At 34.3% G+C, this 26,894-nt stretch overlaps 1 protein-coding gene across 2 annotated transcripts in view; it reads right to left on the minus strand.

The window, feature by feature from the left end:
* Positions 1-237: 237 nt before the first annotated feature.
* Fur2 (furin-like protease 2) overlaps positions 238-26,894 on the minus strand; it is a 413,482-nt gene continuing 386,825 nt past the window's right edge. Inside the window, exons 3-17 of one of the 2 annotated variants that reach the window (XM_033334360.2) lie at positions 25,783-25,887; positions 20,302-20,505; positions 16,087-16,381; positions 11,628-11,800; positions 10,441-11,106; positions 8,828-9,044; positions 7,971-8,050; positions 7,582-7,856; positions 6,208-6,395; positions 5,462-5,710; positions 4,476-4,944; positions 3,987-4,186; positions 3,269-3,550; positions 2,777-2,994; positions 238-2,438 (exon numbers count right to left, since the gene is read on the minus strand). In XM_033334360.2, the coding sequence (XP_033190251.1) occupies positions 2,331-2,438; positions 2,777-2,994; positions 3,269-3,550; positions 3,987-4,186; positions 4,476-4,944; positions 5,462-5,710; positions 6,208-6,395; positions 7,582-7,856; positions 7,971-8,050; positions 8,828-9,044; positions 10,441-11,106; positions 11,628-11,800; positions 16,087-16,381; positions 20,302-20,505; positions 25,783-25,887 (3,729 nt within the window). In that variant the 3' untranslated portion in view covers positions 238-2,330. Of the gene's footprint in view, positions 2,439-2,776; positions 2,995-3,268; positions 3,551-3,986; positions 4,187-4,475; positions 4,945-5,461; positions 5,711-6,207; positions 6,396-7,581; positions 8,051-8,827; positions 9,045-10,440; positions 11,107-11,627; positions 11,801-16,086; positions 16,382-20,301; positions 20,506-25,782; positions 25,888-26,894 lie in introns of both variants that reach the window. The other variant, XM_033334359.2, reaches the window with a different exon arrangement.

Below are 26,894 nucleotides of genomic sequence, written 5' to 3' on the forward strand. Positions count from 1 at the left end.
TACAACACATTAATAAAAAAATTCCCTTCCAATCTTGCTAAATATACAATAAAATTTGACGTCATCAAGGAACGTTACGAATTTTCTGATAAATTATTATTCCGATAAATTATTTCCGAAGCATGAAGGTAAAAATATTCAATAATCATTACTCAATAATGATATCTTAGTGGGAACACGAACTCAAAATATATTTAAACGCCTGAGTATGTGTATGTATATAGATATATGTATATGTATATGTATATATGTATATATTTATAATCGCGTTCATCATAAAAGTACAATAATAGCTTTATATCAAATCACGAGGAGAAATTCAATATTCACACGGTAGGCGCGGACAATTAGCTCTTAAAGGTACCGATTTACCGAGGACTCTTTTCGTATGTTCTTTTTGCATATTTTCTCTCTTCCTCACTCTCTTTCACACTCTCGTGCTCTCTTTTTCTTTTTATTAAAAAAAAAAGCTTTTTTGTGTGTGATACATCAACGAGTATGGTCTCTTTTCCTTATCATTCTTCCTTTCTCACTCTTCCACTCTCTTTTTTTATTGCAATAACGAATAAAACAAACGACGCTAGAGCAACGCGGAAAATGTATAGTAGAATACTATATAAACAAAGAAAAAATACATAGACAATGCAGCAATAACAACAGTTACAAAAGAAACGCAATTGGCTGTTTCGTTCACGACGGAATGACTGATACACATGCTGGATCACAAAGAAATCTGAGTTCACATACTTCTGACACAGGATGTCAAGTCTGTTCATTGCACGAGAACAAAGTCATGTAAACCCTTCTTTTTTCTTATACAGAGAAATAAATTCCCTTATTCTTCTGTTTCATTCATAATTTTTCCTATTTACTTTTTTCGCCTCCCCCTTTTGGTCAACCTGCTATCCTTCAACTTTCATACTTACATTATCCAATGAAACATTTTCTCGTAACCTATTTTAATCTGTTAACCGGGTCATATCCATAATCTTAAAGTTAGAAGTTAATAAAAATTTTCAAATAGCTTGATTTTAATCTTCAGTGGCTATCGTAAGTGAAACTTCAAACTGTGTAAATACTATTACAATGTTATTATTTGTAATCACTGTGAACAACCATTATTTTACTCTTTGCCTAATATTTAATTCTGTTAAATTCAACTTTATTGACTTTTTAATCCAGGAGAAATATGCTGCAAATAACTTTCTGCGAATATCTATGATAGCCTTCAAAGATTGATTATCTCAAATATAGATATACAATCTATTTTCAATGGAAGTGAAATATGGTATTAAAATATATTCATTCAAATAAGGAGATCGTTGTCTTCGAGGTTAGGAATCTAAGTGATCTCGGTTAACAGGTTAAGATGCTTAGGATTACATTTATCTGCTAATTGAAATCAATACGCAGTGCCCTTCACCATGTAACATGAAAAATCATCAGAAATATTACAAGAACAGAATAAAAACAAAAAAGTTATACCAGTGAGACTCGTAAAAATATTCGTAATTAAATACAAGAACGAGTCAGTTGCACAGTATACGCACCGTATTCATCTTCGATAGCTTGTTTAAGTACGATACTTGTTCGATTTCGATTCACAAGCTTATTTCCACCTAGGTGCGACGTGACGGTCAGGATAGTAGGCACTAAAAAAGGGCAGACGAAACGGTGCTGTGTCAAGGGCGTTGTAAATCAGGCACTTCATAATGTCCGTCGCCCTTTTCGTGTCGTTCGTCTACGAACCATTGAGTACTTTCGGCTTTTTAAAAAGTTAATTCGCCGTTTATACACTCGTGGCGCTCTTGTGCACTCGACAAAATCAGCGATGCGCCTGACCGTTCAAAAAAATATACCTAAACACCTTGTTCACCGCCATTCACACAACCGCACTGTCAATTTTATTATATAGCGAACAACAGTCACACTTTCTTCGTACAGTGTGCCAAAAAAAAAAAAAAAGTGAAATGTGTCTTTACTATCACGTTTCGAACGAATTTCTCTTGTCCCTTTCGTCATTCTTCTGCCATTTTGTCCATTCGAATTTTTATACTCTTCCATTTTTTTCTCTTTATCACTCGTTTCTTCTCCTCTTCCTTCGATACATATTACATTATTTTGTTCTTGTTACTTTGTTGCATATTTCTTTTGCCTCGGATCACTTCGAACGATTTTAACACGCAGTTCTTTTGAATCTTAATCGTCACAGATTTCTAATAACCAACACGTAAGTAAGTTATTGGTTTATTTGTGATCTTGAGACTGAATGACCTTCTTCCAATAGGTCGTGATGGCTGGTTTGGTTGGATCGGTGAGGTTAGTTGGATTTAGGTCATTAGCTCTGTCGTGTCGTCCGCGTATACATCGTCCGGAGGTTCCACCCTCACAGCTAGCTGCGTGTAACCCTTGTTCGTTTCTCTCCTTCCTGACATTGCCTGCAAATTGAAGAGCATAGCTAAAATTTCGGTTCTCTGATGGCAAAACGGATAATAATATTTTAAATGTAAGATTGAAATTGTTTGTTAATTTGTTTGTTTTCGATTTTTGTCTGTTCTCCAACACAGTAAGAGTTGGTTTTATAACGTATTTTGAAGAACTATAAAATAGCATATGATTAATACTTTGGATGCTTTTCGAAAATTGATTGGTTTGAAAGATCGATTTAATGAAAAGGTATTTAGTCACGAATTGAGAATGAAAATAATATAATAGATAGATTGATTGTATAAAGAGATAAATTTGAACTTTCACATAACATAAATTAGATACATACCTGAAGAGCGATGAATATGGTAGCGAACAGAGCAACAGATATGAGACAAATGGCGACAGCTATAGTCGTAGTCGCTGTTATCGCCAGCGAAGCCGAATCGTTTTTATCGGTCGTTCCTTCGTAGTTTGCATACACTTCAGAAATAGCTGTGTCAGCCGAGGCAAATTCTGTTCCTGGCACTCTTCTTTTACCAGCTGGTGAGCTGTTCCTGCAGCCACCTGTATTAACGTTTAGAAAAACATTGGTTAACTGATTAACGCTGATTAATTCCATATTGAGCGAAATAAAATTCTATAAGACAATTCAGAATTGAATTTGATTGTTTAATAATTCCTTATCACAATTGTACTAGGCTATTATTAATATTTAAATGCGTACATTCATGGAATTTTTTCTGATTTTGAAATTATATTCGTGAATTTAAATCTTAGAAAATTTATGTTCTCAAGTTATTTAATATTCCTCAGTCCAATAATGACTAATTTCCCTTACCAGTTTCCGGATCACAAAGACAGCACTCTTCAGCCAACGCCCCCTTCTCGTTACCCGTGCAGCAAGGAACGCACTGACTATTCAACTTATCCAGATGCAATGGTGGCGAACAGGCTGCGCAACTAAATTTTCCTGGACCAGTACATCTTCGACAATCGGAATGGCAATTTTTACAGAGTTGCGTCAGGGGATCGTAGTATTGCGCTCCAAGACATTCCATACAGAGGCCACCCTCTAGCATCGAATGGGGTGGGCAAGAAGTACATTCCATCGGCCCTTCTCCTGCAATGCATTCACGCGTTAATCTTTCTTTCACACAGACACATTTATATGAGATATACTACTGTTCATAAATATGCAGACATTTTCACTGATTTATAATAATACATAGTACACGTACATTGGTAAAGTATATGAATTAGTGAGAAATGAATGGCTAAAGATAATATCCAACTATAGAATACAGTATTTATATAACAATTAACAATTTTTAACTTATAAAAACTTCTTAAAAAATTCACTTTTAAGTGCAGTTTAAAAATTACGATAAAAATTGATATACTTTTCTTAATTTTTGCTTTTTATCAATTTTCATGAAAATTTACATATATAAATTTCAATTGTTTAATGCACAAAATTAACCGTGATACTATATCTCATGAGAATTTTTTTGTCATGTTTGAAAAAACCGAAACACGCTGGTATTTCTCTTATATACCTTTGCAGGTACGACAGTAATGGTGACACTTCTGGCAGCCGAAGTTAGATTTGAAGAATCCTTCGGGACACTCCGGATGACACTCGCCCGCTGCTAGTTGCCAACCACGAGGGCAGGTCACGCATTGATCTCTTCTGGGTCCGGAACACGTTTTGCACGACAGGTAACATTTCGCGCACTGACCTCGATCGCTGTAATATCTGCGTTGAAACAAGATTTTTCGTTTCATGCATTTATCGACGTTCGTGTTATATAAGATCGTGGAAGTTTTTAGAATTTTAGATTTCTCTGTAAGGAAGGGGTTGAAATATTTCAAGTTCTATAATAATTGAGTAAAAACATTTTAGGTTGGATAGAAGATCATCTCTCAGTTGCTAATTCCTTATCCAAAAACTAATATATAACAAAATAAAAACTCAACGAATAGACAAGAAACGAAAGGTAAAAGAAAAAAAGGAAAAATATTTGATTTTTCTAAAACAAACTTACCCCTGAGCACAAGAGGACCTGCACTCTCCACTCTGGAGTTGCAATCCGTCTTGACAGGCAGTGCAGTTCAGTCGAGACACGCACGTTTTGCAAGTATGCAAACAAGGTACGCAGACGGGTCTAGAGGGCTGCGCCATTGAATAATAACCATCGTCGCACTGATACACACAGCGTTTCCCTTGAAGGAGCAGAGATGTTTGACAGGAGACGCAATGATCTTCACCAGGTCCAGCGCAAGTTTTACACGAAGTATGGCATTGCTTGCAGTGGCCATTTTCGTAATATTCCGATGTATCGCAACGATCACGATGTTCAGGAGCGCAGAGACTTTCTTCGTTCAAGCTCCAGCCTTCATCGCAGCTTGTGCAAGTTGACATGGAGCAGGTAGCACATCCGGGTGGACATGGAACGCATTCGCGACGCTTTTTGTCCGCTCCATAACCCGCTGGACAAGACGCTCGACATGATCCTGGGATTTATAAAATTCATTTTAAATTAAAGCTTAAATTAAATTGTGCCGTTGAGTTATAGCTGACTATAATATTAGGTATAATAATAAATTCCTTCGAATTCTTTTAAAAGAGCACGTAAAGTGTTTATTGCTTTCATATAAAATCTATTCATCTTATTTTATGGTTCAATAATACCAGTTAAAAGTTAAGGGTTGATTTAATATTTAATTGTGGTTTGATTAATTTATCGAGATGAAAGATACAATTTTTTACATCCAATTTTGTTGTCAATTTTTATTTAGACCAATTAGTTATTAGAAAACATAACAACAAATTCCACCACGACTACTCTTTATTTTTATTCCATTCAAACAGAATAGCTAATGAAGAATGAATCGATGAAACTTAAAAGCATGATTTATTCGAAACACTGAGCCTCTTACGGATACCTAGCTACCAAGAGAAATAGGTTTCTAGGTTATCGGTTGCACCCGAGTGTCGTTTTTAAGGATTAACGTCCGGACGACTACGTACCGTTCAGAGAAAACAATCCGGGTCGACAGGAGATGCATTGGTTCTCCGCGGTGCCATTGCAAGTTTCACACGTGGAATGACACGGTGCACAGTTGTAATCTTGTGTTTCGTAGGTGTACAGGGGACAGGCTGCATAACACTTGTTTTCGTACATAACAAGGTGATGCTCGCAACTGGTGCATTTGTCCGGTCTGTCTTGGCAACTGGCGCAATTCGCCTCGCAGGGTACGCATGTACTGTTCTCTGTATCTGGAAATATCCGATCACTATTCATTTAGATCGTTTTTGTTATAACTTTTTGTCATTTAATATATTTGTTGCGAGTAACGCACATGGTGCTTCCATTCAAGCTTTTATATTTCCTGTCAATGCATAAACAGCGTCTACAGTCTATTGATTAGATCTTCTAAGTAGAATAATTTTACTTTAATAGATTATATGCATCAAATCTTTTGTAGTCCATCCGAATCAATTTTAATCAACAAAGAAAAAAAAGAGGAGGAAAAAATGAATCAAATTAATTTTAATTCAAATTCAACGGAAATTATTCTTTATAATACTTTAGTATTTATGAGATCTTTCACTTTATCTTCTATTTCTGTTACTAATTTTAATTCGAGAAAATTTAGAAACAATTCAAAAAGTTAGTTTCAATTGAATAAACTGAAACTATTTTACTAAATATTCTACTTTAGTTATTATTTTACTTTACCAAATCGGTTTTATTTCACTGAAAGTACACTTACTCTCGTAATATCCTTCTGGACATTGCTGGAGACACACTGCTAGATCAGTAACTCGTAGGTGAGCAGGTGCGCAGGAGAGACAAGAATCCTGGCCAGCCCCAGCACAGATTTCGCAGGATTCATGGCAAGGCCAACAGACGCCACCTTGATTTGGAAAACTTCTCGGCGGACATCGACTCACGCACGTACTGTAATAACGATTTTTGAAAACAAAAATTCTCTCTAATTACCACCTTACCGTCCTAAATGTTTTCATCTCTTCTTCTAAGTCGTATTCGAAGGCTAAGTAAGCATACCTGTTAATTACACACTTTATTCGATTTGCCAAAGGTACAGGTAAATCTTCCTTGTAAAAAAGCAAACAAACGGTGTTTGAAAATTAGATATGCAATGCAAATATAAAGAAGTTAATACTGTTTCTACAAAATGCAAATGTACGAAGAGGTAATATAGGAAAAGTAAAAAAATTTTAACAACGTTGTATGTGTGCATTGTTTCATTTCTAGCGTGCAGTTTTAAAAGTTCCTCTTTAACATCTTATTTTTAGAACGGTGTAATTTAGAAAAATTGCAGATTTTTACCGCTGCCTTTTTACGAAAGATACTTTTGCTTCTAATTGGAACGGCGAAACCCTTTGTCCGAAGTTTTTCAGCAGGACAAACGCGGAAAGATGTATGTAAAGTATAGAAAGAGGAAAATATCGAGCGTTATAATTGTAGCACATGTAAAAATTCCTCTCGGCCAGCGACAGAACATTTTGCACAGAATACGTCGGAAATTAAACCTGTTTTGTATGACGTATTATTTTCAGTTATATATTTTTAAAAAATTTATGTGATATTTGAAATGTTTTTAATCATTAAACAAATAAATCTGAATATATTATTTTCAATTATTTATTTGAAAACATGTATATGAAACTTAAAATATATCTACTGAAAAATAAAAATAAATTTGAATTTAACCTTTCCACGTTCGTTATTTTATTTGCTGTTAACTAATTTAAAACGTTGCTTTAAAATGTCATCAGATAAAATTATTTTAATAACCTTGCAGGTCATTTCTTCGGTGTAGATCTGATGCTACTTCAACAAATGTCGGCACAAAGTGCAATGCTCAATTACAATGCGATCCACCCGAAAAACCATAAATATGTACCTATGTTACCTAATAATCATCGTGGAAGCTTAAAATCTCAAATAATAATCCTTAAATTCTCTAATAACTTCCTACAACATTTAAAGTTTATATTATCTTCTATCTTTATCTGCTAATACTTATAAACAAAAGATGTATTTGTATTAAAATGAGTCTATTACAATAAATAGCATGCAAAAAAAAAGCAAGTAACAAAAACACAAAGAACTCGCTTACTTGTCCAACCGGTAATTCTTGCAAGCAATGCACTGCGTGGGTCCTTTTCCATAACATCCCTGAGAATCACATTGAGGATCACAGTCATGAAGAATCTTTCTAGTAGTGTCCAGCGAGTCATCTCCGACTTGAGACGAAGACGATGGCGAATCGAAAGAAGATGACGTATCTCCAGGAAGCCGATTGGTCAGGATTGGCGCTGAAGAACCATCTAAAGTTGCCACTGATGCCTGGACATTGGATGCAGCTCCGACATAGGGGTAGCCCTGGTAGCCCTGAAAGGTAGAGGAAGGAAAGAAGTCGACGTCGCCGCGATGGCCCAGCGCTAGCGGATCATCGTCTACAGGAAATGGATAATGCGCGGAGGCGTACGAAGAATGCGCTTGTACCGGGTTAAATTGTCGTGTCCGTATCCTGATCGGGTTGGTCGCGGTTCCATAGAAGATCAACTGCCACTTCTTCAGGATCCCTGTAACAGTAAAGATTATAATTATAATATTCAATAATAAAGTCGATTTTTGTCAAGATTGCAGATTAGAAAAATTTAATTTTGTTATGTATGGTATTGCAAATCTGAATAATCAAATATGGTTATTAATAGTATTTTTCATTTCCATATCCTTCTCTCGTTAAAAAAATATTTCCGTTAAAAAATTTTTCCACTAGTTGGATATATCTATCCTTAGATCTAATTGTCCGATGATAGCATGAGTGACGCGATTCCTGAAAAAATAAACATTAAATTAAATAAAAGAATATCTTCTGCTTATCGTAACTCTTAGATAAGAACAGTTGCCATCTGTTAAATATTTTATAATAAAATATAATGTGATAAAGAATGTTTAGTAAAAAAAAGTTACACTAATATTCATAGTGTTTAAATTTTAAACTTCCTTTTATAATTATTAACTGTATTTTTTTATAAAACTATATGTTTAACGTTTATTGTTATAAAAAGTTTAATATATTCTTCATTATATTTTAATTTCAATATATTTTCGAAATTATGAATATATGATAAAATATAATTAGATAATATGGCAAAAGATGAAATTATAATTTATAGAAATTGAAATGCATGATTAGACAAGAATTCTTGTTTTAATTTATATCGACATTTTAACCCTCCAAATGAGAATCTTGTTCAAACATATGGATCAAGTGATGAAATCATCAGACTTATAAACAACAATTTATGATATAAATTCGCATAGCACTTTAATTTTGAAGCGATACGATTACTTGCCTGGAGAATTTACGTGCCGATTTCCTGCATTAATGATCTGTAGGGTCCATCGGCCGTCCGCCTTCTCACTCCAGAAATGCACGCTGAGGAAAGGCCAGTCATCGAAGCTGGAACTAAGAACATCTCGTGGTCTCTCAAACAATAATGTCGACGTAGTACCCATTGGAGAGGTCAGCAGTAATCTCAAATTTCCACGTGGGAAGAACCTTAAAGACACCTGGTCGAAAATTATTAGATATCGTTATCTTTCCAAAGTACTAAAGTATAAAATACAGTATAAATACCGTTAATCCTATGTAAATCCTTTGCATTACATTTATGCTTTACATTTAGAAAGAAATCAAACATATATATATCCAATTATATGTACATGTATATAAGAATGTTCATCTGAAATAACTCATTACGTGTTGAATTTAACAAAATAATGTTTGAAATAAAATTTGTTGTATTCGAGGCGCCTGATCAAATGAATACGTATAGTTGAATAATTTAATTTTTATCTTTTTATCCCTTGTATTTTCCGCGATAAAATCGTAAACTTAGCAGATATTTTGACTTTTAATGTACAAAAGACGAGGATAGTCACGAAGCGGTATTTATGTATTTACTTTGTTTTTGTCCTAGGTTAGTCGAATACAATAAATTTTATTTCCAATATTTTTTGACAAAGTCAATAGGTAACGAGTTATTTCAGTTATTTTCACTAATTCACCCAATTAGATATTCGCGGAATGCGGAATTATCGAACCAAATTGAATAGAGCAGATTTTGCACGGGGAAAAATAATTTTTTAAAATAATGTTTGCGCGTATGATTTGTTCGGAAATGAGAATATTCTCGTCATACATTATTTTTTGCGTAAGAATACCTTTCAACTCGGTTGAATACATTTTTAATGGTACAATCATTTAAATTCGCGTGTTACGAATAGTACGAACATTTGCAAGTTTCCGGCCATAGACGCGACGAATTCACGGTATCATTAAAATGTAAATTTTTTTTAAAGCCGTTTTATGAATCATAAGCCAGAACAAAATATACATTTACATATACATAAAGTGAAAATAAATGTTATTATAAACGTTCTTGCATTTTCTCTTCCTTCCGTCAGATTTTTGCATACAATCACTTTATACTCTTTTTTGTCTAATCGTTTGTTTCCTTATCCTGAAATATATCGCCCCATAAAAGAAGAATTTTTATTCATGTATACATGGAGAATTACAAGCATAGGTATAACATTATCTTGTTAATAAAAATGTAAGGCAAAATTCTCATTCTCCTTTTCCATGCAGAGCTTGTTAATGAAAATATAAGACAATAGTCTCTCTTTTTTTCTATGCATTGATTTAATACGTTTGTTTCCTGAATCTTTGGTGTATTCATTGAAAATATTCAATTCGTTTGTGATATATTCGTAAGTGTCTGTGATGCGAAATTCTAACGGCTGTGTGTGGACATCGGTAATTATGCAAGATACAGTGAGCGTACGATAATGGGTGATTATAGCTACCGTTAATATTGAAGAAGCGTGTGGATAACTATAATTACCATTAATAAACGGTAAGCTTCAAAATATCTTATTGTATCGTTCCTGTCAAGTTTCTTACCTTGCACTGTACGTGTTCTAGGAACCGAACCTCGTTCAAAGAGCCAGCGCATCCAGTTACATCCATATACACACTGAGCGTATACCCATAGGTTGGATCGATACGCCTTTCCTCGTTGATCTCATCGGACTTGCAGATATGTTGAGGCGGCACGTTGGTCCACTGCTCGGCCAGGTTCACCATAGCCCCGGCGTCCATGAGCCCGTAACCGAATTTGTGGGAGACCTTTCTCTTCACTCCATTCAAGATCCAACCTGGTTCCTTTTCGAGTGGTCCTGATCTCGAGGTGAGTACCACCAGGTATTGCATATCCCTCCACGTGAGGCTTGGGTTCGCCTCGAGTGCTAGAGCAGCGATGCCAGCAGCCAATGGGGCCGAGGCGGATGTTCCTGTATGCTCCACCGTGCAGATATGATCTGGTCTCAGTTTCGCGTCCATGTCTACCGTAGCAACGCTTTTGTCGTTGCCTGGTGTACCAGAGGAGTAAGTTGAAGCGAGCGTTGAGCTGCATTCTTCGAGGTACCATGGTTTGTAGCCACCCTGAGTCGCGCTGGAGATGGAGAGGGTGAAGATGCTGTTCGTGTAACCGTCGCAGTTGCAGGAATCCGTGTGCCGACCACCGTTACCTGACGCCCAGACGAAGATGGAACCTTTGCCTTTGCGACCCTGTTCACATTGTTTTTAATGATTTTTGAGGCTTTGAGGTTTGGGTTATGTGGTGACACATTTACTCTTAAATACATGGCGTTGCTGTTTGGGAATATAACGCACTCTTTGTATATACAAAGTACATATCATTATAAATTGTTATTGTAACATTTGTTATATTATAACATACTCTGTATGCTATATCGTAAATGCATGATGTTGATACTTGGAACCATATTATACAAAGTATACAAAGTGTATTATACTTCCAAATGGGAACATCATGGATTAACATACCATCACAGAATCCAGATCTAAGAAATATACAGAGAGGAGCATAGCTGAGGCAATAATTAGAAGTACCATATAAATAATTTTTTCTCGTCGATTTACTTAATTATTTTTTCATTTGTAGAGTGTTTTGTTTTTCCGTATCGTTCCGGAAGAGACTGTACTAGCATTAATCGGTTTTTCTACGTATACATTTAATTCGTATGTGGTAGATGAAGTATTAAAGAATTACAGTGAAGGCAACTTACGCTGGTGACACCATAGATGAACGCCCTCCTGGCAAGAGGGCCTGGGCCATCGACAGTTTTGCCATCGTCTTCAGGGCCCCAAGAAGCACTGTATATGTCGATATGATCAGGATTCAATCCCAGCGCTCTGGCTTCGACGGCATCGTTTACCGGGCCATCGAGCATTCGCACGCCTGAGAACATAGATGGTATGTGCGTTAAGCTGCATCTACACGATATAGCGAGACATTGCTATATATCATGTCACTATAGCTCGTTAAACTGCATTTACGCTATATAACAATGTTACATAATATTCCCTTCTTTTGTTTCCATAACATGTTATATAATGTTGCCATTTAGCGTGTTTTGTTATAGGTATATACAGTGTGAACGTAGTTTTAGATAGCTCTCCTTCTCGTTACCCCTCAAGTTCGCCGATTTCCATGGAATTCGCGCTTTCGACCCTCCATCCAAGAAACAAAACAGGCTAATCGGTAAGAAAGTAGAGACCCTATGGAATTCTAATTACGCTGTTCTCCCCCTCTTTTCTCTCTCTTTCTTTCTTCCTCTTCTAGTTTAATCATTAAATTCCATCGGAAGGAAAACTGGTCTCTCCGATGCCGTTGCGCTGTTATACGTTATTCTGAACGCGTTAAATCGAACACGGAGCTGTTGACATGCATTTTAATGGAAACGGGCCGATAATGTTATCGGAACCCGATATTCTCTCGAGATGAAACGACTTATAACTAGCGACGGACTTAAATCGCGAGAAGATTTGAATGTTGACATTACAGTAATGAGTTCGATGGGATTGTAGCGTTTTTATTATGAACTTCCATGAAATAATGAAACTTATTCGTTTACAAAACTTACTCGAAAGACATAGATGGGAAATGAAGCATTCTAGAAACCTGTGAAAGCTATCCGAAGAAAATCATTCACTACAGAAAAAAAAGACAATTCTTCTAAGAAAGACCTGTGACATTTTAGAGGGCGAAAAGTTTAATCTCCAAGTTGTTGCTCTGGAAAAATGGAAAATGTGAACCATGGTGTTATTCTCCTGTAGTCTTCGAATAGAAAAATCCTAGTCGATTTTATTTTTTATTAGCATTATCATGTAATACTATGATATGGTAAAATTTACTTTGAAAAGTTAGTATTCTTATTTATAAAGATAGTATATTTATTTATAAAGTGAACTGTATGATGAAACTGTATTTGATTTGTATTTATAAGTATACATATTGAACTTGATTTATCTATTTTAAGCCCATTACTATTTATAAGGATAATAGCGTGTCGATATCGATGTATGAGTAACGTTTAAGTAATCGTCGCGGGATGTGGAAGAAGGAAGTAAATTGAATGCAAAATGCTCGAATTGGTGATAAGAATGTTCGCAACAAGCCAATGGAGATGTGATTGTTCGAACGCGATTAAGCGGCGTAAACGAGATCGTTGAGGATGAAATTTTCTCGCTCTCTTGGGAGTTAAAGAATATTAAAGTGAGACTTTGTAGATTAATCGAATAAAATATGTATCTGTGGCGTCCTTTATTGATTTGGGAATTATATAATAGAAAGGTCTTTTGAGATTAATTATTTTTTTATCATTTGTTGAATTGTTTTACTGATTTTAACCCTTTGTGTATTCATAAATGCACTCTATGTTTAAAAAAACATTTTATAGGAATTGCATCATTAAGTTTAACAACAAAGGAGCAACTTTTCAAAATCATTCTCTTCGCGAGGACAAGCTATATTATATCAGATTAATTACTAAATGATGTAAAAGAGAAATGAAAATTAATAATAAATTAATAGAAAGAAAAGAAAAGAAAATACACGTGAAACACATACACTCAAGTTCAAGTTCAAAGAAAAAATCTATTTTGATCATGTGTTTGATTAATTTATTGGTTATTTAATCAATGGATTAAAAACGACGACAAAAATCACGAGAAACTGAATAGCTGGAGATTTTTGTTAGAATTGTTCTAGTTACAGAGAATTTAGAAAAATAGGTCAAGAAGAATTTTAATGAAATAATCAGACATATTGTCTGGAAATTGGAGATTCTATTAGATGGAAATGTTACAGTTTATGTGTATTGGTGGACGCTATGGAAGCACAAAATTTATGTGCAGGAAATGTCTGCAAGGATGCGTGATGTTAATTTTGAAATGGACCCATTGTTCAGAGTTTCTAACAGATGATAGTTTCAAGTGTCAACACCCGGCAGACAGAATACCCGGAAATTGTTTTACGAGGAAAATGCGCCATATTCGGGCTACTGTTTTAGATTACATTGTATAAATAACTTGCAAAAAATTCTTCAGAGAATTAATACATTATAAATATTTATGGATGACAGTAAAATTAAAACTAAAAATAGAAATTAGAAGAATTATAATTAAACTGACATTTTCATGGTTTTATGAACACAACTAAAGCAAATATAAAATTCCAGGAAAACATTATTATGCTGCCTCCAATAGTTATGCAAATTGAAAATTGCACGCGATGATTCATAATCTGATTATAATTAACATCCATGGAATAACGCATAATTATAATATTAATACCGTGCGTGAATTTGATTACACAAAATTGTTAAAGCATTTATGTACTATGATATTTGCTTCATTAAACAAGTAACTTTTGTGCAGATCAGTATTCTCCAATACTATTATTTCATTATTTCATTACTATTATGTAACTCTTATAGTATAATCTACAATAATACTACTTCTATGCCAATAAATATTTTTCTACGTTCCATAAAAAAATATCAGGTTATTTTATGAATGTTTCTCTCTTTTTTAAAACTAATACTCGTTTATTGAGTATCCACCGCAGTACGAGTATTCTTCTCTTTACAAACGGTTGAAATAAACCAATCCCTTCTTCACAATAGCTTTTCATTTGTTTACTAGTTTTCGAAATTCTATTTTTAATAAACATTTCTGTTTTCTTGTTGATTTTTTAAAATACCTGTATAGTAAAAGCTCGGTTATCAAAGGAATCTCATCCCGAAAAAATCGGATCTCGATCATGTTTTCTGAAAAAAAGACGCATCAATTTCCTCACAGAATTTTCGTTTCCAAGCATGCAATCGCGTGCTCCGCGTACCATGGTAGGGGTAGCATTAGTTACGCCACGTCGGAGTCTCCATTCAGTGCACATTTCTATTCGAATTTGTAGTGTCTTTTCATAATCTTCTGCGTTGATCTATGTTTTATCGCTTTTTTAAATAAATTATTATTAAATAAGTTAGTATTGGACTGAAAAAGTTGTTAAATCCAGTTAAATAGAGACAGTTGTTAAATAGAGATGAAAGGAGAAATTATACCTAAATATGAGAATGGCGTTTGCATCTCGGATTTAAGCTAATTAACATACAATACCCCATGGTTTTATGAAAAGGAATTCCCCTTACTAAAGTATGTATTTATTGGATTTACACGTTCTTTTTATGTAAAATTTTATGCATTTTTATTGTCTCTGTATCTGACTTTATGAATTAAATACCGTTATAAAAATATAAAGAAGTAATCATTTGTCGTTTGGCAAAGGATTAATCCATTTTATATCAAGTACTCTTCAATTTTCGAATATGTCGATATACGAACAATCTTTCTGGAACCAATTATGTTCGACAACCGAGATTTCGCTGTATTATTTTTTATATAACTTAATAGTATATCTATTGCTCGTGTTTATTCTTCGTCTTGACAAATGATAATTGTTTGTGTAAACGAATTTTAGAAACCAATGCAATGATGTCCTTCGGTCGCGTGCTAAACCATATCCACGAAACCTAACCTAACTTAATCTCGTAATTCTCGATTCTGCAAACCGAAGTAAATACGATCATTTCCCAGAAATTTGTCAAACTTCATTTTCGTTATCTTTTCGAATTGGAACTCGAGAAAAACATCTCAGAAAAGAGAAAGAGATCGCAATTCGTATAGAATAATAGCGAAGTCGCATCTAATAAAGAGGATCGTGTATCCGAATGAAATTTAATTCGCTGCAGTTGCGCTTTCATTCTGGAACGGAGTTCCCAGAAAGCTAGACGGTTATTTATAGCGCGAAACTTTTACATCTTTTTTATCTCCTTTTTGAAGGTTTTCTGCGTCTTAAGAACGTCGTCGCGAATTTTTGCACAAGTAGCTCGATTCTTCTCGCAATTTTAATCGATTCAATGATTTTCTAAGTATGAAATTTATAACTAATATATCTAATATAATTCTTTGTACTGGCATATCTTGTATAGTGTACTGAGAAAGATAGTTGTAAAATACGTTTTTCCCCATTTTTTTTCTTTTTTATCATGTAAATGAAAGTGTAGTTTAGAGCACAAAAATCTATATATCTTTTTGACCTAAATTTTTAATTTTGTTACTAGTTGTCAGACTGTTTTATTAGACTATTAAGTGATTAACAACAAGGAGAAATTGATAAATTTTTACCTCCTATGCTTGCATTGTAGGCAACACCGACACCGCAGTATTGGTTGAAGGCGACCGCAGCAACCTCACCAGCACAGCGTGTTCCGTGCTTGTTGTCACCGTTGTCTCTTGGCATTGGGTCATTGTCATTGTCATTGATGTCTGTGCTAGCTTGGTGATCGTAATTCAAAGCCAGGTCCGGATGATTCGTCTGTATACCGTCATCGAGGATCGACACGACCACACCTTTGCCAGTGTAACCCTTTTGCCATGCTGGACCAAGATTCATATCATAACCGTCCTTAGCTCCGCCGTTCTGGAATTAGTTCAGTGTTATTTCTTGATTAACATGGAGTAGAGTGTAAACGATCAACGACACCATTATAAATGACATTATTCAGAAAATATATGTATACATGTTTGTTCCAATAAACCTTAGGTACACGAGTAATAACTATTGAAGTTACTAGAAATTTAATCGACTACTGTTGGGAAACTAATAAAAATTTTTAAGGTTAGTTGAAGCTATCAGAAAGAGTATATCTTCCTCCAAAAATACTACTTGTTCCATTTCGATCCAACTTTCCGTTGCTGAGATATTATCGTTTGAAGAGAATCGAATTTTTCTGTCGCATATTCGGATCTTCTACTCGCGTCCCTGACCAATCACAACCTCATTAATTGTACGCTGGCCAGTGACAGGCAGCGTATGTGTTCTTTTTTTGCTATGACTACTATTTTAAGCGTACGCATATCCTGGAAGAAATGTAGGTCAGATCGCTACAGGCTGGCATTCATAGCTCTATACACTTATTGTAGATAGGTATGTCTGTTATGCTTCATAGCGCTACACTTTCGAAACCAATTTAAGTATCTGATGAAAGCATTATTAAGGGTTTAACTTTGACTGTTATCCGAGTAGATAATTACTTAAAAGTTTCGTGATTGTTTTACGTGTCAGGAACGTGAAGGAGTCAGTTAATATCGTTTTACCGAAGTTTCGTGAATTTTTGAAATTTGTACATAAAATACGCAACATTTTACATAAAGTAAAGGTACACCCTTCATTGATCTTCCACGCGTCTTCGCTCATAAAACAACACACATACCATGTAATCGATGCCTTGAAGCCGTGCAATAGTTTTATCAATAGTAATTTTTCGTATAACACATAATTCAGAAGAGTCTAGAGGTATTTTATCGACGAGACGCGTCGTTCCTATCCTTCCACATTCGACAGCCATTCGTCATATAGACAGAAATTTGATTAGAATTATATCGAAGAGTTCCGACGTTGTATGAACAATAAATTCATTCACCCTGACACGTACGGAACGTGATTTACCGTTATTACAGCGTTTCGTACACGAAAGAACCAGCTGATATTTATGCACGACCATTATAGGAGTTAATTAATTTCAAGTATTGAAAACGTGATATTTCATTTCTGACAAAATACGTTATTACCCAATTGCATCCATTTATTTCACCACAGTCTACAACGCGTATATTTCTTGTCGGCAAATCTGTATATTTCAAACCGCAATTCATCGTTTGCGTTTAATACGACTAATTCGGTTGAGATATCCTTCATTAGAATTCATTTTTCGATGGTTTGTGAAACAAACATTAGCTCACTAGCTCTGTAATGAGACAGAATTATTATGGTTAGTTAGTTTGTCAAATTTGAAATCAATCTAAAAATGTCTCTAGAAGCTACGAGATATAGATTGCAAATACATATTTGGTAAAAAATTTGATGTACGTTATATACGTACTACTAAGAATTGTTAAATGTGATCCTATTAAACGTTGAGATTTACTAATATAATGAATAATTGGCTTTCGCGATCTGTGTGAAATAAGTATTTTGTAATTTCTATATATGTATATGTATTTTCAGATTTGTTTATTCACCAATGTAACCAAGTTTGGCCAATGTAACCATGATAGTCGAGTTTCATGTGTATTAAAGCGAGATTGGATAAATATTTAGTTATAAAATTGTTATAATAGTCGCGTGATTATTAACGCGATAATACAATAAATAGTTATAATTGATCGTAAAATATGAATTTTATTCGGAAGTTTAATCGTTCGGAATATGTATTACGCATTTCATATAATCTCTCTCTCCTAATGTGGTTTTTCTCCTTTCTATGATTTCAACGAATCAATTATATACAGGGTATATACATCAATTATATACAAGTATACAGGGTAGTTGGTAACTGGTAGTATAAGCGGAAAGGGGGTGTTTCTACGCGAAAAAAAGAAGCCGAAAATATAGAATGAAAATTAAAAAAAAATTTTTTTTTTAATTTTTCCATCGAGACAACGATCCGTTATAACGAGACGTGATAAAGTGCACGCGTACCGAGCGAAAATTCAAAGTCGATTTTCTCGAAAACAAAGCTTCAAACGAAAAATTTTTATTCTATATTTTCGACTTCTTTTTTCGCGTAGAATTACCTCCTTTCCGCTTGTACGACCAGTTACCAACCACCCTGTATATGGCTAAAGCAAGCATCGTTCGATGTTTCGGCGATTGCCTTAGTGCAGGCCGTTGTTTGTATGTTTCGCGTATCTTTAACGCTAATCTGTTTATCTCAATCGTAGCCTTTATCGAGCTTGGAAGGTTCGCGGGAAATTCACTGAATTACAATTGAGGGGAAATTTTCGCACAGCTCGGTTGCTTGGCAACCATATCTCTGTCAGTTTGTCACGGTTATGTGGCTGAAATTTTTAACATCTACGGTATATCGGCCTCGAAATAATTTGATTTTTACATTGTGCCTCTTTGTGCGTCATTTATTTCCAATTATTTTTATTTTCGTCGCATTCTGGCTGTGTCAATAAATAGAAACAACACTTATTCTCAATTTCTTCTAAAATTTTTCTTAACGATACATATAATTCCATTTTCTCTTAAATAATGAAAATTCTTGTGTGCGAGAATTTATGCAGCTAATAAGTTTCTATAAAGTATACTAATACGCATCTTTTGTGCTTCGTTAAAACACCATGTAAGTTATTTATTTCATCTAATAATATTGCATTACTTCACTGTATGTCGTTTAATGGGTTAATTTATCAAACTCGAATTTATGAATCTGCAATTTTATTTGCAAAAGCCTTGTAAAATTCAATTAACAATTTGCACATTTTCTATCGACAAAATTTGTTCACGCTTGCTATAAACAGTGAACATTTCACGCAAATATCTCGAAAACAGAACGCAAAAGTTGAATAACGTTTAACAGAAAATTAAACGAAGGCAATTTTTTCCGAATAACAGAGTGCAAATGTTTTAACTGCGAATCGATTCGGTCGCGGGACTGAAAACGAGAAAATGGAAATTTCGATACGGATTGTTCACGGAAAAAGGAGGTGAAAAAGGATTGCCTGTTAACCGGTTAAACAGAGGATAATTGAATGAGGCGAGCCATGCAAGAAAAGTGGGAGCGTTCCCCGAACGAAGTACAGAGAATATTTAACAAGACCACGACGAAACTATGAACCGCGAATTAACTCGCCAAAAACAAAAGAAAACCTATAATAATTGTAAGAAACGTAATAAAGGAAGGAGAAAAGGAAACAGGCATGAAACATTTATATCAATTTATCTCCTTTTTACGATAAAAGTCACACGTAGTTTGTTTACGTCTTGTTTAATTGTCTTTAACTGGAGAAAGAAAATCAGAATCTTTTTATACTCACAGAAAATGAAATGGTTCCGAAACGAGTCAGTTTCAGAAATTTATATATATTTATATATATATATATATATATATATATATATATATATATATATATGCCCTTACATTTGGAATATTATAATAAAAACGTTACTTCAACAATTCTTTTTAAACGATTTATTAACTCATTCGCACTTGAAGAAAATAGAGAATATTAACTAGTAAATATATGTGCAGAAATCCGAGACCAAAAACCTTATGATTTCCTCAGAAAAAAATCCTCGAAATATCCGAAATCCTAAAGCAGAATACTTCCATAATCTATTATATTATCAACGATAAAATTTCTAGGAAATATCAATCTCAGTCCCAAAAAGTAGACAAAAATATAGATTCGACAAATTGGAAGGACGAAGTGAATCCGGAATACGTTATAACTGGTACGTCGTTAAGTCCGCCATGTTCTCGAAACGTAGTCTCGTCACGTAGTTCGTTTTGGTTGAGGTTTCAGGGAAGTAAAATCGAAGGGCCCACTTACCAGGTACCACTGTTCCTTAAAGAGCGGATCCGTGAACAGGTTTTGAAGAGGCACACCTCTGTTTCTTTGTCGATGGAACGTGGCCTGCCTAGAACGCGGTCCAAACTCATCGAAAAACGCCGGATAATCGGCGAACGAGAACGTCGTGGGCACGAAGTCCCTCTTCTTGCGTTTCTTCTCATGTTGCTGTTGGAACCACCGTACCTACAAAAGAAAAAAAAACAAACAGATCTTTCTTTAGATTTTGGACTTTATATTGTGTAGGTACGAATTGGAGAACATTCAAAGGAACAAGAATCGTATGTGTGATTTGGTTACATGTCTTGGCTCTAGGTATGCGTTAGAACAGAGCTCGTCTAACTTCTATGAGCCGAAACTCACTTTCGGAAACGTTTTCGAAAACGACACATTCGAAGACTACACGAAGTGCAATTGCTGTTGATTGATAGGCAATTTAAAATTCATTTGGTATAATTATCCGAGCTGGGAGAAGTTAGACAAAAATTGTAATTCGGAATTTTTTAACTGAGTCGTTGTGAATTGTTCATACGACGATTCCGATATAATTAAACAGCATACAATTTTGTTTACAATTGGAGTTTATTAGCAAACAACTTTACTTTCAAATAAATGTATTTGTTTGATATATTATATTTTTGCAGTAATTACATATTTGACTGTTTTAGTTCTTATTTTCAATTCAAATAGAAAGTGTTGGATGTCGGAATAGATTTGGTTTGAAAGACGAGTTGTAAGACTAAAGAGTTTCAAGGGAATAAGAAATACGTTTATGCGGGTATCCTTGGGGTGACGTTAACGTTAAACAAGATTGATTTATCGTGGCAATGGAATTGAAATTTATTTCGCTTGATGTGATCGGTATTCTCATATCGCATGAAATTTAGCGGTTTTAGCGATTAATAGAGTTGTGCGTTTAGCGACGCGTGTGCTTTTGATGAGATTTCATATGGAATTTTGATACCATTTAAATGCAATGAAATATCGATAACGATTGATTGCTCTCGGTGGCGAGTTTGAGAAATTTGTTGGTTTAAGATAATATTATAGTAGTCAGAATATATGTGGCCGTTGGGACAATAATTATACGAATTATTTGATTCGTATATTGAAAGATTAAATAGCTTCTTTGACTACGTTTTCCAAAAATCGTGAATTATAGACAATATTGAAGAAAGAGAAATTTGCTATAAATCATGTGTACTCATTGAGTGAGAAGATTTAGAATAAAAATATGAAACATCAAAATATTCGTGTGATTTTCGTATGTGAATTTAAATTTGGGAAAAGTGTCACGAAAGTTTTTGGAGACATAAATTTGGTATTTGAGGAGATTCAAGATATTTCCTATTCCACCTAAGTAATGTTTTAACGCATAAATTGTTTCACAGAGATTTATGAACGGAGAAATTACACAACAGTTCCATTCCAAGACTTTTCAAATTCACAAACTAATAGTCCTTACAAATCTGGGATAACGAAACAAAACATATTCATGGAAAAGGAATATTGGATGCTTATGTATGTAAATTACTTTGATCAAATATGCGATATTCCGAAGAAACTACGTGCCCTTAAAGTTTTATCGTATAAAATGACATATTTTATAAGCACTGATCTAGAACTTCTATTATATTCCTTTGAGATCTAACAATCTGCAGCAAAACGTCACGTTTCAGTAGCACCAGTCTATTGGTATGCTGCTATTAAGAATTTTGCGTATTCACAGTTCACACGTGGCACATTTAAGCAAGCCCACGCCAATTTAACAGGAAAAACACGCAGGCGGTGGAAAATTCCACGAAATATAAACGAATTCGGCCGTATGGCGCCTTGTAAATGGCACCATCGACGAGTACCGTTTTCGCGGTTGAGCTTCGACCTAGCGGAGCGTGAAACGCGCGACGCCCCGGTCATCGTTTCATTCATATCGACGCTAAAGCCTCGCCACGAAAATTCACGGCCTCTGAATTTTGGCCAGCAGCCAAAAGTTCCTAGGATTCGTCTACGTTCCGCGTCCGTAAGTGTCACGGTCGTAGCATTCCGATGTTTGAAAAAACGCGACGCTGAATATGTAGAGATTTCAAACGTTCTGTGTTTCGTGAGTTCAATCGGGGAAAAGTTTAGGTGTTAACTTCTAACTGATGTTTGACTTTGTTTCCAGCTTAAATCAATTCCTTATTTAGAGCTGTAAAAACGTGACTCCGTGGATTCATACGGAGATTATTAGATAAATTTACTTATATCACAGATATTTCATTTGTAAAGTTTCATTTGGAAGATTTTTTTTCTAAAGATTTAGAAAATCACGGATATAAAAACCTATGATATAAGGGAGAGAAGGAATGATAATAATGAATGATGGTTGCAAAAAACAAAAAGAATATTGATATATGAGAAAATAGAAAATATAAGTCTATTATAGAAAAAGATGGATAAAGAAAGTTAAATCATTATAGCACGTTGGAAGTTAAATAATTGCAAAGTTGATCACCTTAATTTGTAACAAGATACAGAGAAGAGGTTGACTCGTTCGGAGATGCTATTTAATAACATTTCATAAATTTAAAAAGGTACATTGATCGTTTTTCAAAGCAGTTTAATTCAAATTTTTGTGATCATAACTAATGAAATATAAACTAAACAGAAGTTTGTTTTATCTACTAAATTTATAACGAGTATTTTGAACATTTTATATATTTTTACACATTATATGTATTTTATGTAATTAGCACTTTCGAATATCCCAAAGCTACACAAGAATCCGTATTCTAATGATTATCAACGAGTGCATCGAACTGTACTAAGTAAAAATATATTAATTAAGTAAAAATATATTAATATATAAAAATATATTGGCTTTAATGGTTCGTATATAGTTAAATACGTAGTTAATAGAATTCAATCGGGTGATTAGAACGTTGAAATTAACAAGCGAGAATGATGGTAATCGTAACGCACAATATAGTCATTCGATTTATAGGCTATTAGTAAAGTACCGTTGGTTTGAATAAATTGGGGGATAAAACAGTTTGGATAATTGGTTGGTTTATGCAACGATACGCCGCAGCAATTTTCGGTACGGTACAAGTCAAATTAATGAACACGGCTGATTTTTATTTGAAATCCGATCAATACACGATTATACTGAAACAATCGTGTATTAATCAGGTTAATGAATGACTGTGAGATTGATTTTACATAGTTGATAAGGTAGATAACTGAGCTGTGTTTTAGAGAAAGGGTGCATAAAATAAAGTAACGAATTGAATGAATTGTATTGGAAACAGTAGTTCATTTAATACTAACTATTTGAGATTTCTAATCTAACCTTGCTATGGCGTTATAATTGCTATAAATTTCTAGTTTTCAGTAAATCATTGGCGTACCACGTAAGTACTGTTGATAGGTAATACTAATCTAGACATAACACGCCATCTTAATCTTACATGACGGCTGAGTAAATGCTACGTATGTATGTATGTATATACAGGAAGATCCTAGGTAAGGACGTTACAGTGTTTAGATAGTACAATTGCTATGTGTAACTGTTTGTTGTAAAAGCTGCTTTCCTACATTCCATCGTTGCTTGAACAATACAATCCATTTTTTATACACTTTATTGGGAAACATAATCTGGTTTTACAAACTTTGACGAATTAAAATATATAATATTACTTTTATAAATTTAGATACTCTAGGTATATAAATTTTTTAATAGCTGATTAGATACTTCTGATAATGTGACAAAAAAGACAAAATGTCCTGAATAAGAGTTGGTATTAAATCAACCAATTACAATGGTCGTTTTTAATTCATGTATATCCGAACATCATCACATTTGAATTTTGGAAGATTTTAAAAATTCGTCGAATTAGATGGTTATTTAAAGAAAAATCAATAAGAGAATATAAAAATGTAAGGAAATATAGGACAGAGTGTTTCGAACAATTTAAAATATTCAAAATGTTTGCAAGTACATTTTAAAACAAAGATATTCTACCAAATATATTTTTCACGTTATTAATTATTTTTATCTTTCACTAAAAATACAGCATGATCCCCACACAGATAACTCCTTTTTCAAAGTCAAACATCCTTTTTCACTCTATAAACCAACTTAAGACTGATTATCTTCGAGAAATCTATTTCTCTTTCGTCTGTTCATAAACAAAAAAGAAAAAAAAATACTTTCCATTAACAACACAATCGGTTTGGATATCAATCGAATGAACGAGAAATCCCGATTAATCGCTCCTCGAGATATCCTTCAGTTATTTCATCCATTCGATGATTGTTTCTACAGCTTCGTCATAAATACACATTACTGTGTGCTGTAATGGTCCCGTATTTGTGGAATAAACCTTTTCAGCAGCGTTTCATCTCGCATCGAAGTGCTTCATCGGCGAGAAAAAGACAATGGCTGCAGCTGAAAAGATGGTGCAAGCACAATATTATCTCTAGAAACAGCGCGATATTCCACCGTGTTTTTGCTAGCTGAAAAGAGAACGGGAACACTGTCGACGATCTGAGACGGTCATCCGATGGCCACTTCTCTGTTTTAATGCTACGTTCCATGCTTAAGACTTCTCCCTGCCTTTTTATAACTTTTTACCGTGATAAGTATTATGGGTTGGTTACGATGTAGCGAGTTACTATTAGAAGAGTTCGGTATGAAACCGACTGGATAATCAAGAGATTTCAATTGAAAAATCGCAAAATTACTCATACCTGAAATATTACCATTTAAGAACAACATTTTCTGTTTTCGATGTACGATTATTAGTTTGGAGGTTTTTATGCGTGTATGATAAATTTAAAGGTACAAAAATTCGCAGAATGCGTATAACGTACAAAAATATATAACATCTGAAGAATATAATATTAGGTCGTCCGAAAAATTTCTTTCGTTTTATAAGGAAATAATGGATGCATAATATTTTCCGTTTTATATTATTTTATCGAATTACGTATGATCTATTTTGTTCTATCAAAATAAAGATCACAACGTTCGACAGATTAGGTTTCATGTTTGTATAAAAATGCGTTGGTATAAAAGACGTGTGTGTAAAAGAAAGACACTTTTCGGACAACCTAATATAAGATATCATATATTACAACGTAACAAGTGTCAACAAAGTTTTCACGATATTTTCATAAGTTGTTTAAATCGCTTCTTTCATTCGCAAGATAAACCAGGTAAACACCATCGCCAAGAGATGAAACAACTTTCAACTTCGGAAAAAAACAGCAGGGTATTATTTAACGTCGAAGAATATTACCATTTGAATTACGCTGGCAGAAAATTAGAATGCCAAGATAAACAATGCGCCAGGCACGATGACAGACGCCGTGAAATTACGCTGCTTCTATATATTTCGCACCTGTACCCGTGTTAGTTGTTCAAGTTTGATGAGTACCCGCCTTTACCATTTCTGACACGCCAAAGATGGAATCACTTACCCTCGGTTCATCCCTTAGAGTCTTGTGATGCGATTCGCTGCTGGAGAGGGATCTCTTGTGAAGTCGTTTGTCAGCGAACAGGAAGTATTCCCTCAGTGCTCCAATCTAAGAACAAACAGAACCAGCCTGTGTTAGTTTCGTGGTTGTTTCAAGCATTAACAAGTTTTGCATAATTATTCTAATTTCTAATGGTAACGTACAGTGACTGCAAAAAATATTGACGCATATCCTTCCTTTTTAATGAAGTCTCGCAATCATGTATAGCAATTTGTATTTACTCGTTTCTATCAACAAACATAAAGCTTTTGTTTCGTTCTTGAATTACTAGGATAGCAGACAATTCTCCTGAATTCAAATAAAAATCACATCCTTTTCATCCCTGTACCCATTCATGGCTACCAGCTTGAAAATTGAAACGACAATTTCTCGGAAAATGTACTTTCCAAAGTGCTCATCGCGTTTCTTAATGGATCCTAATGGTACATTTAAAGGATCTTGAGGTTTATTTGCAATTTCCGGGTAGTATGGACCGAAGAGTATCATTGAGAGTGAGGGGAAAGAGCACTTTAAAAGGTATAGCCGTTCACTTTTCACCGGTTGCTTGATAACTCGATATTATTGACCGCTACTACGGGACCAAAGACAATAATGAAAATGTCTTCTTTCAACATTCGTGTATTCCAGCGGTTGTCAAACTATGCCATGATAACAGATATACATACATATATAATTTATCAGAAATTCTGACAAAATATTTGAATAACGAGAATGTTCATCAGGAGAGTTTTATTCATGGTAAATCATCGGATAAATAATTCAAAGTCAATTCTTTCCTTAATTTGCATGTTCGTCCAGTAAAGAGTAATTTTTTGACTTATTATAATTTTTTCGAGTTTAATATAAGCAAACTATAAATTCCTTTTTTCCGCAACTAGATAATACTTTGCGTGTTATGGATTTATGTGAAAACCGTCAGCAGTTAAGTTCAGACGCTGACGAAGTTTTTCTGAAAATGATATTGCGTGTTGCTGCACATCCGCACACTATTGTAAGTTATCCATCAATATTCTGTCAAGGTTCACTACACTCCATCGACTTCGTTTCGAGATTTG

Source organism: Bombus vancouverensis, chromosome 4, assembly GCF_051014615.1.
Source record: "Bombus vancouverensis nearcticus chromosome 4, iyBomVanc1_principal, whole genome shotgun sequence".
Lineage (NCBI taxonomy): Eukaryota > Metazoa > Arthropoda > Insecta > Hymenoptera > Apidae > Bombus > Bombus vancouverensis.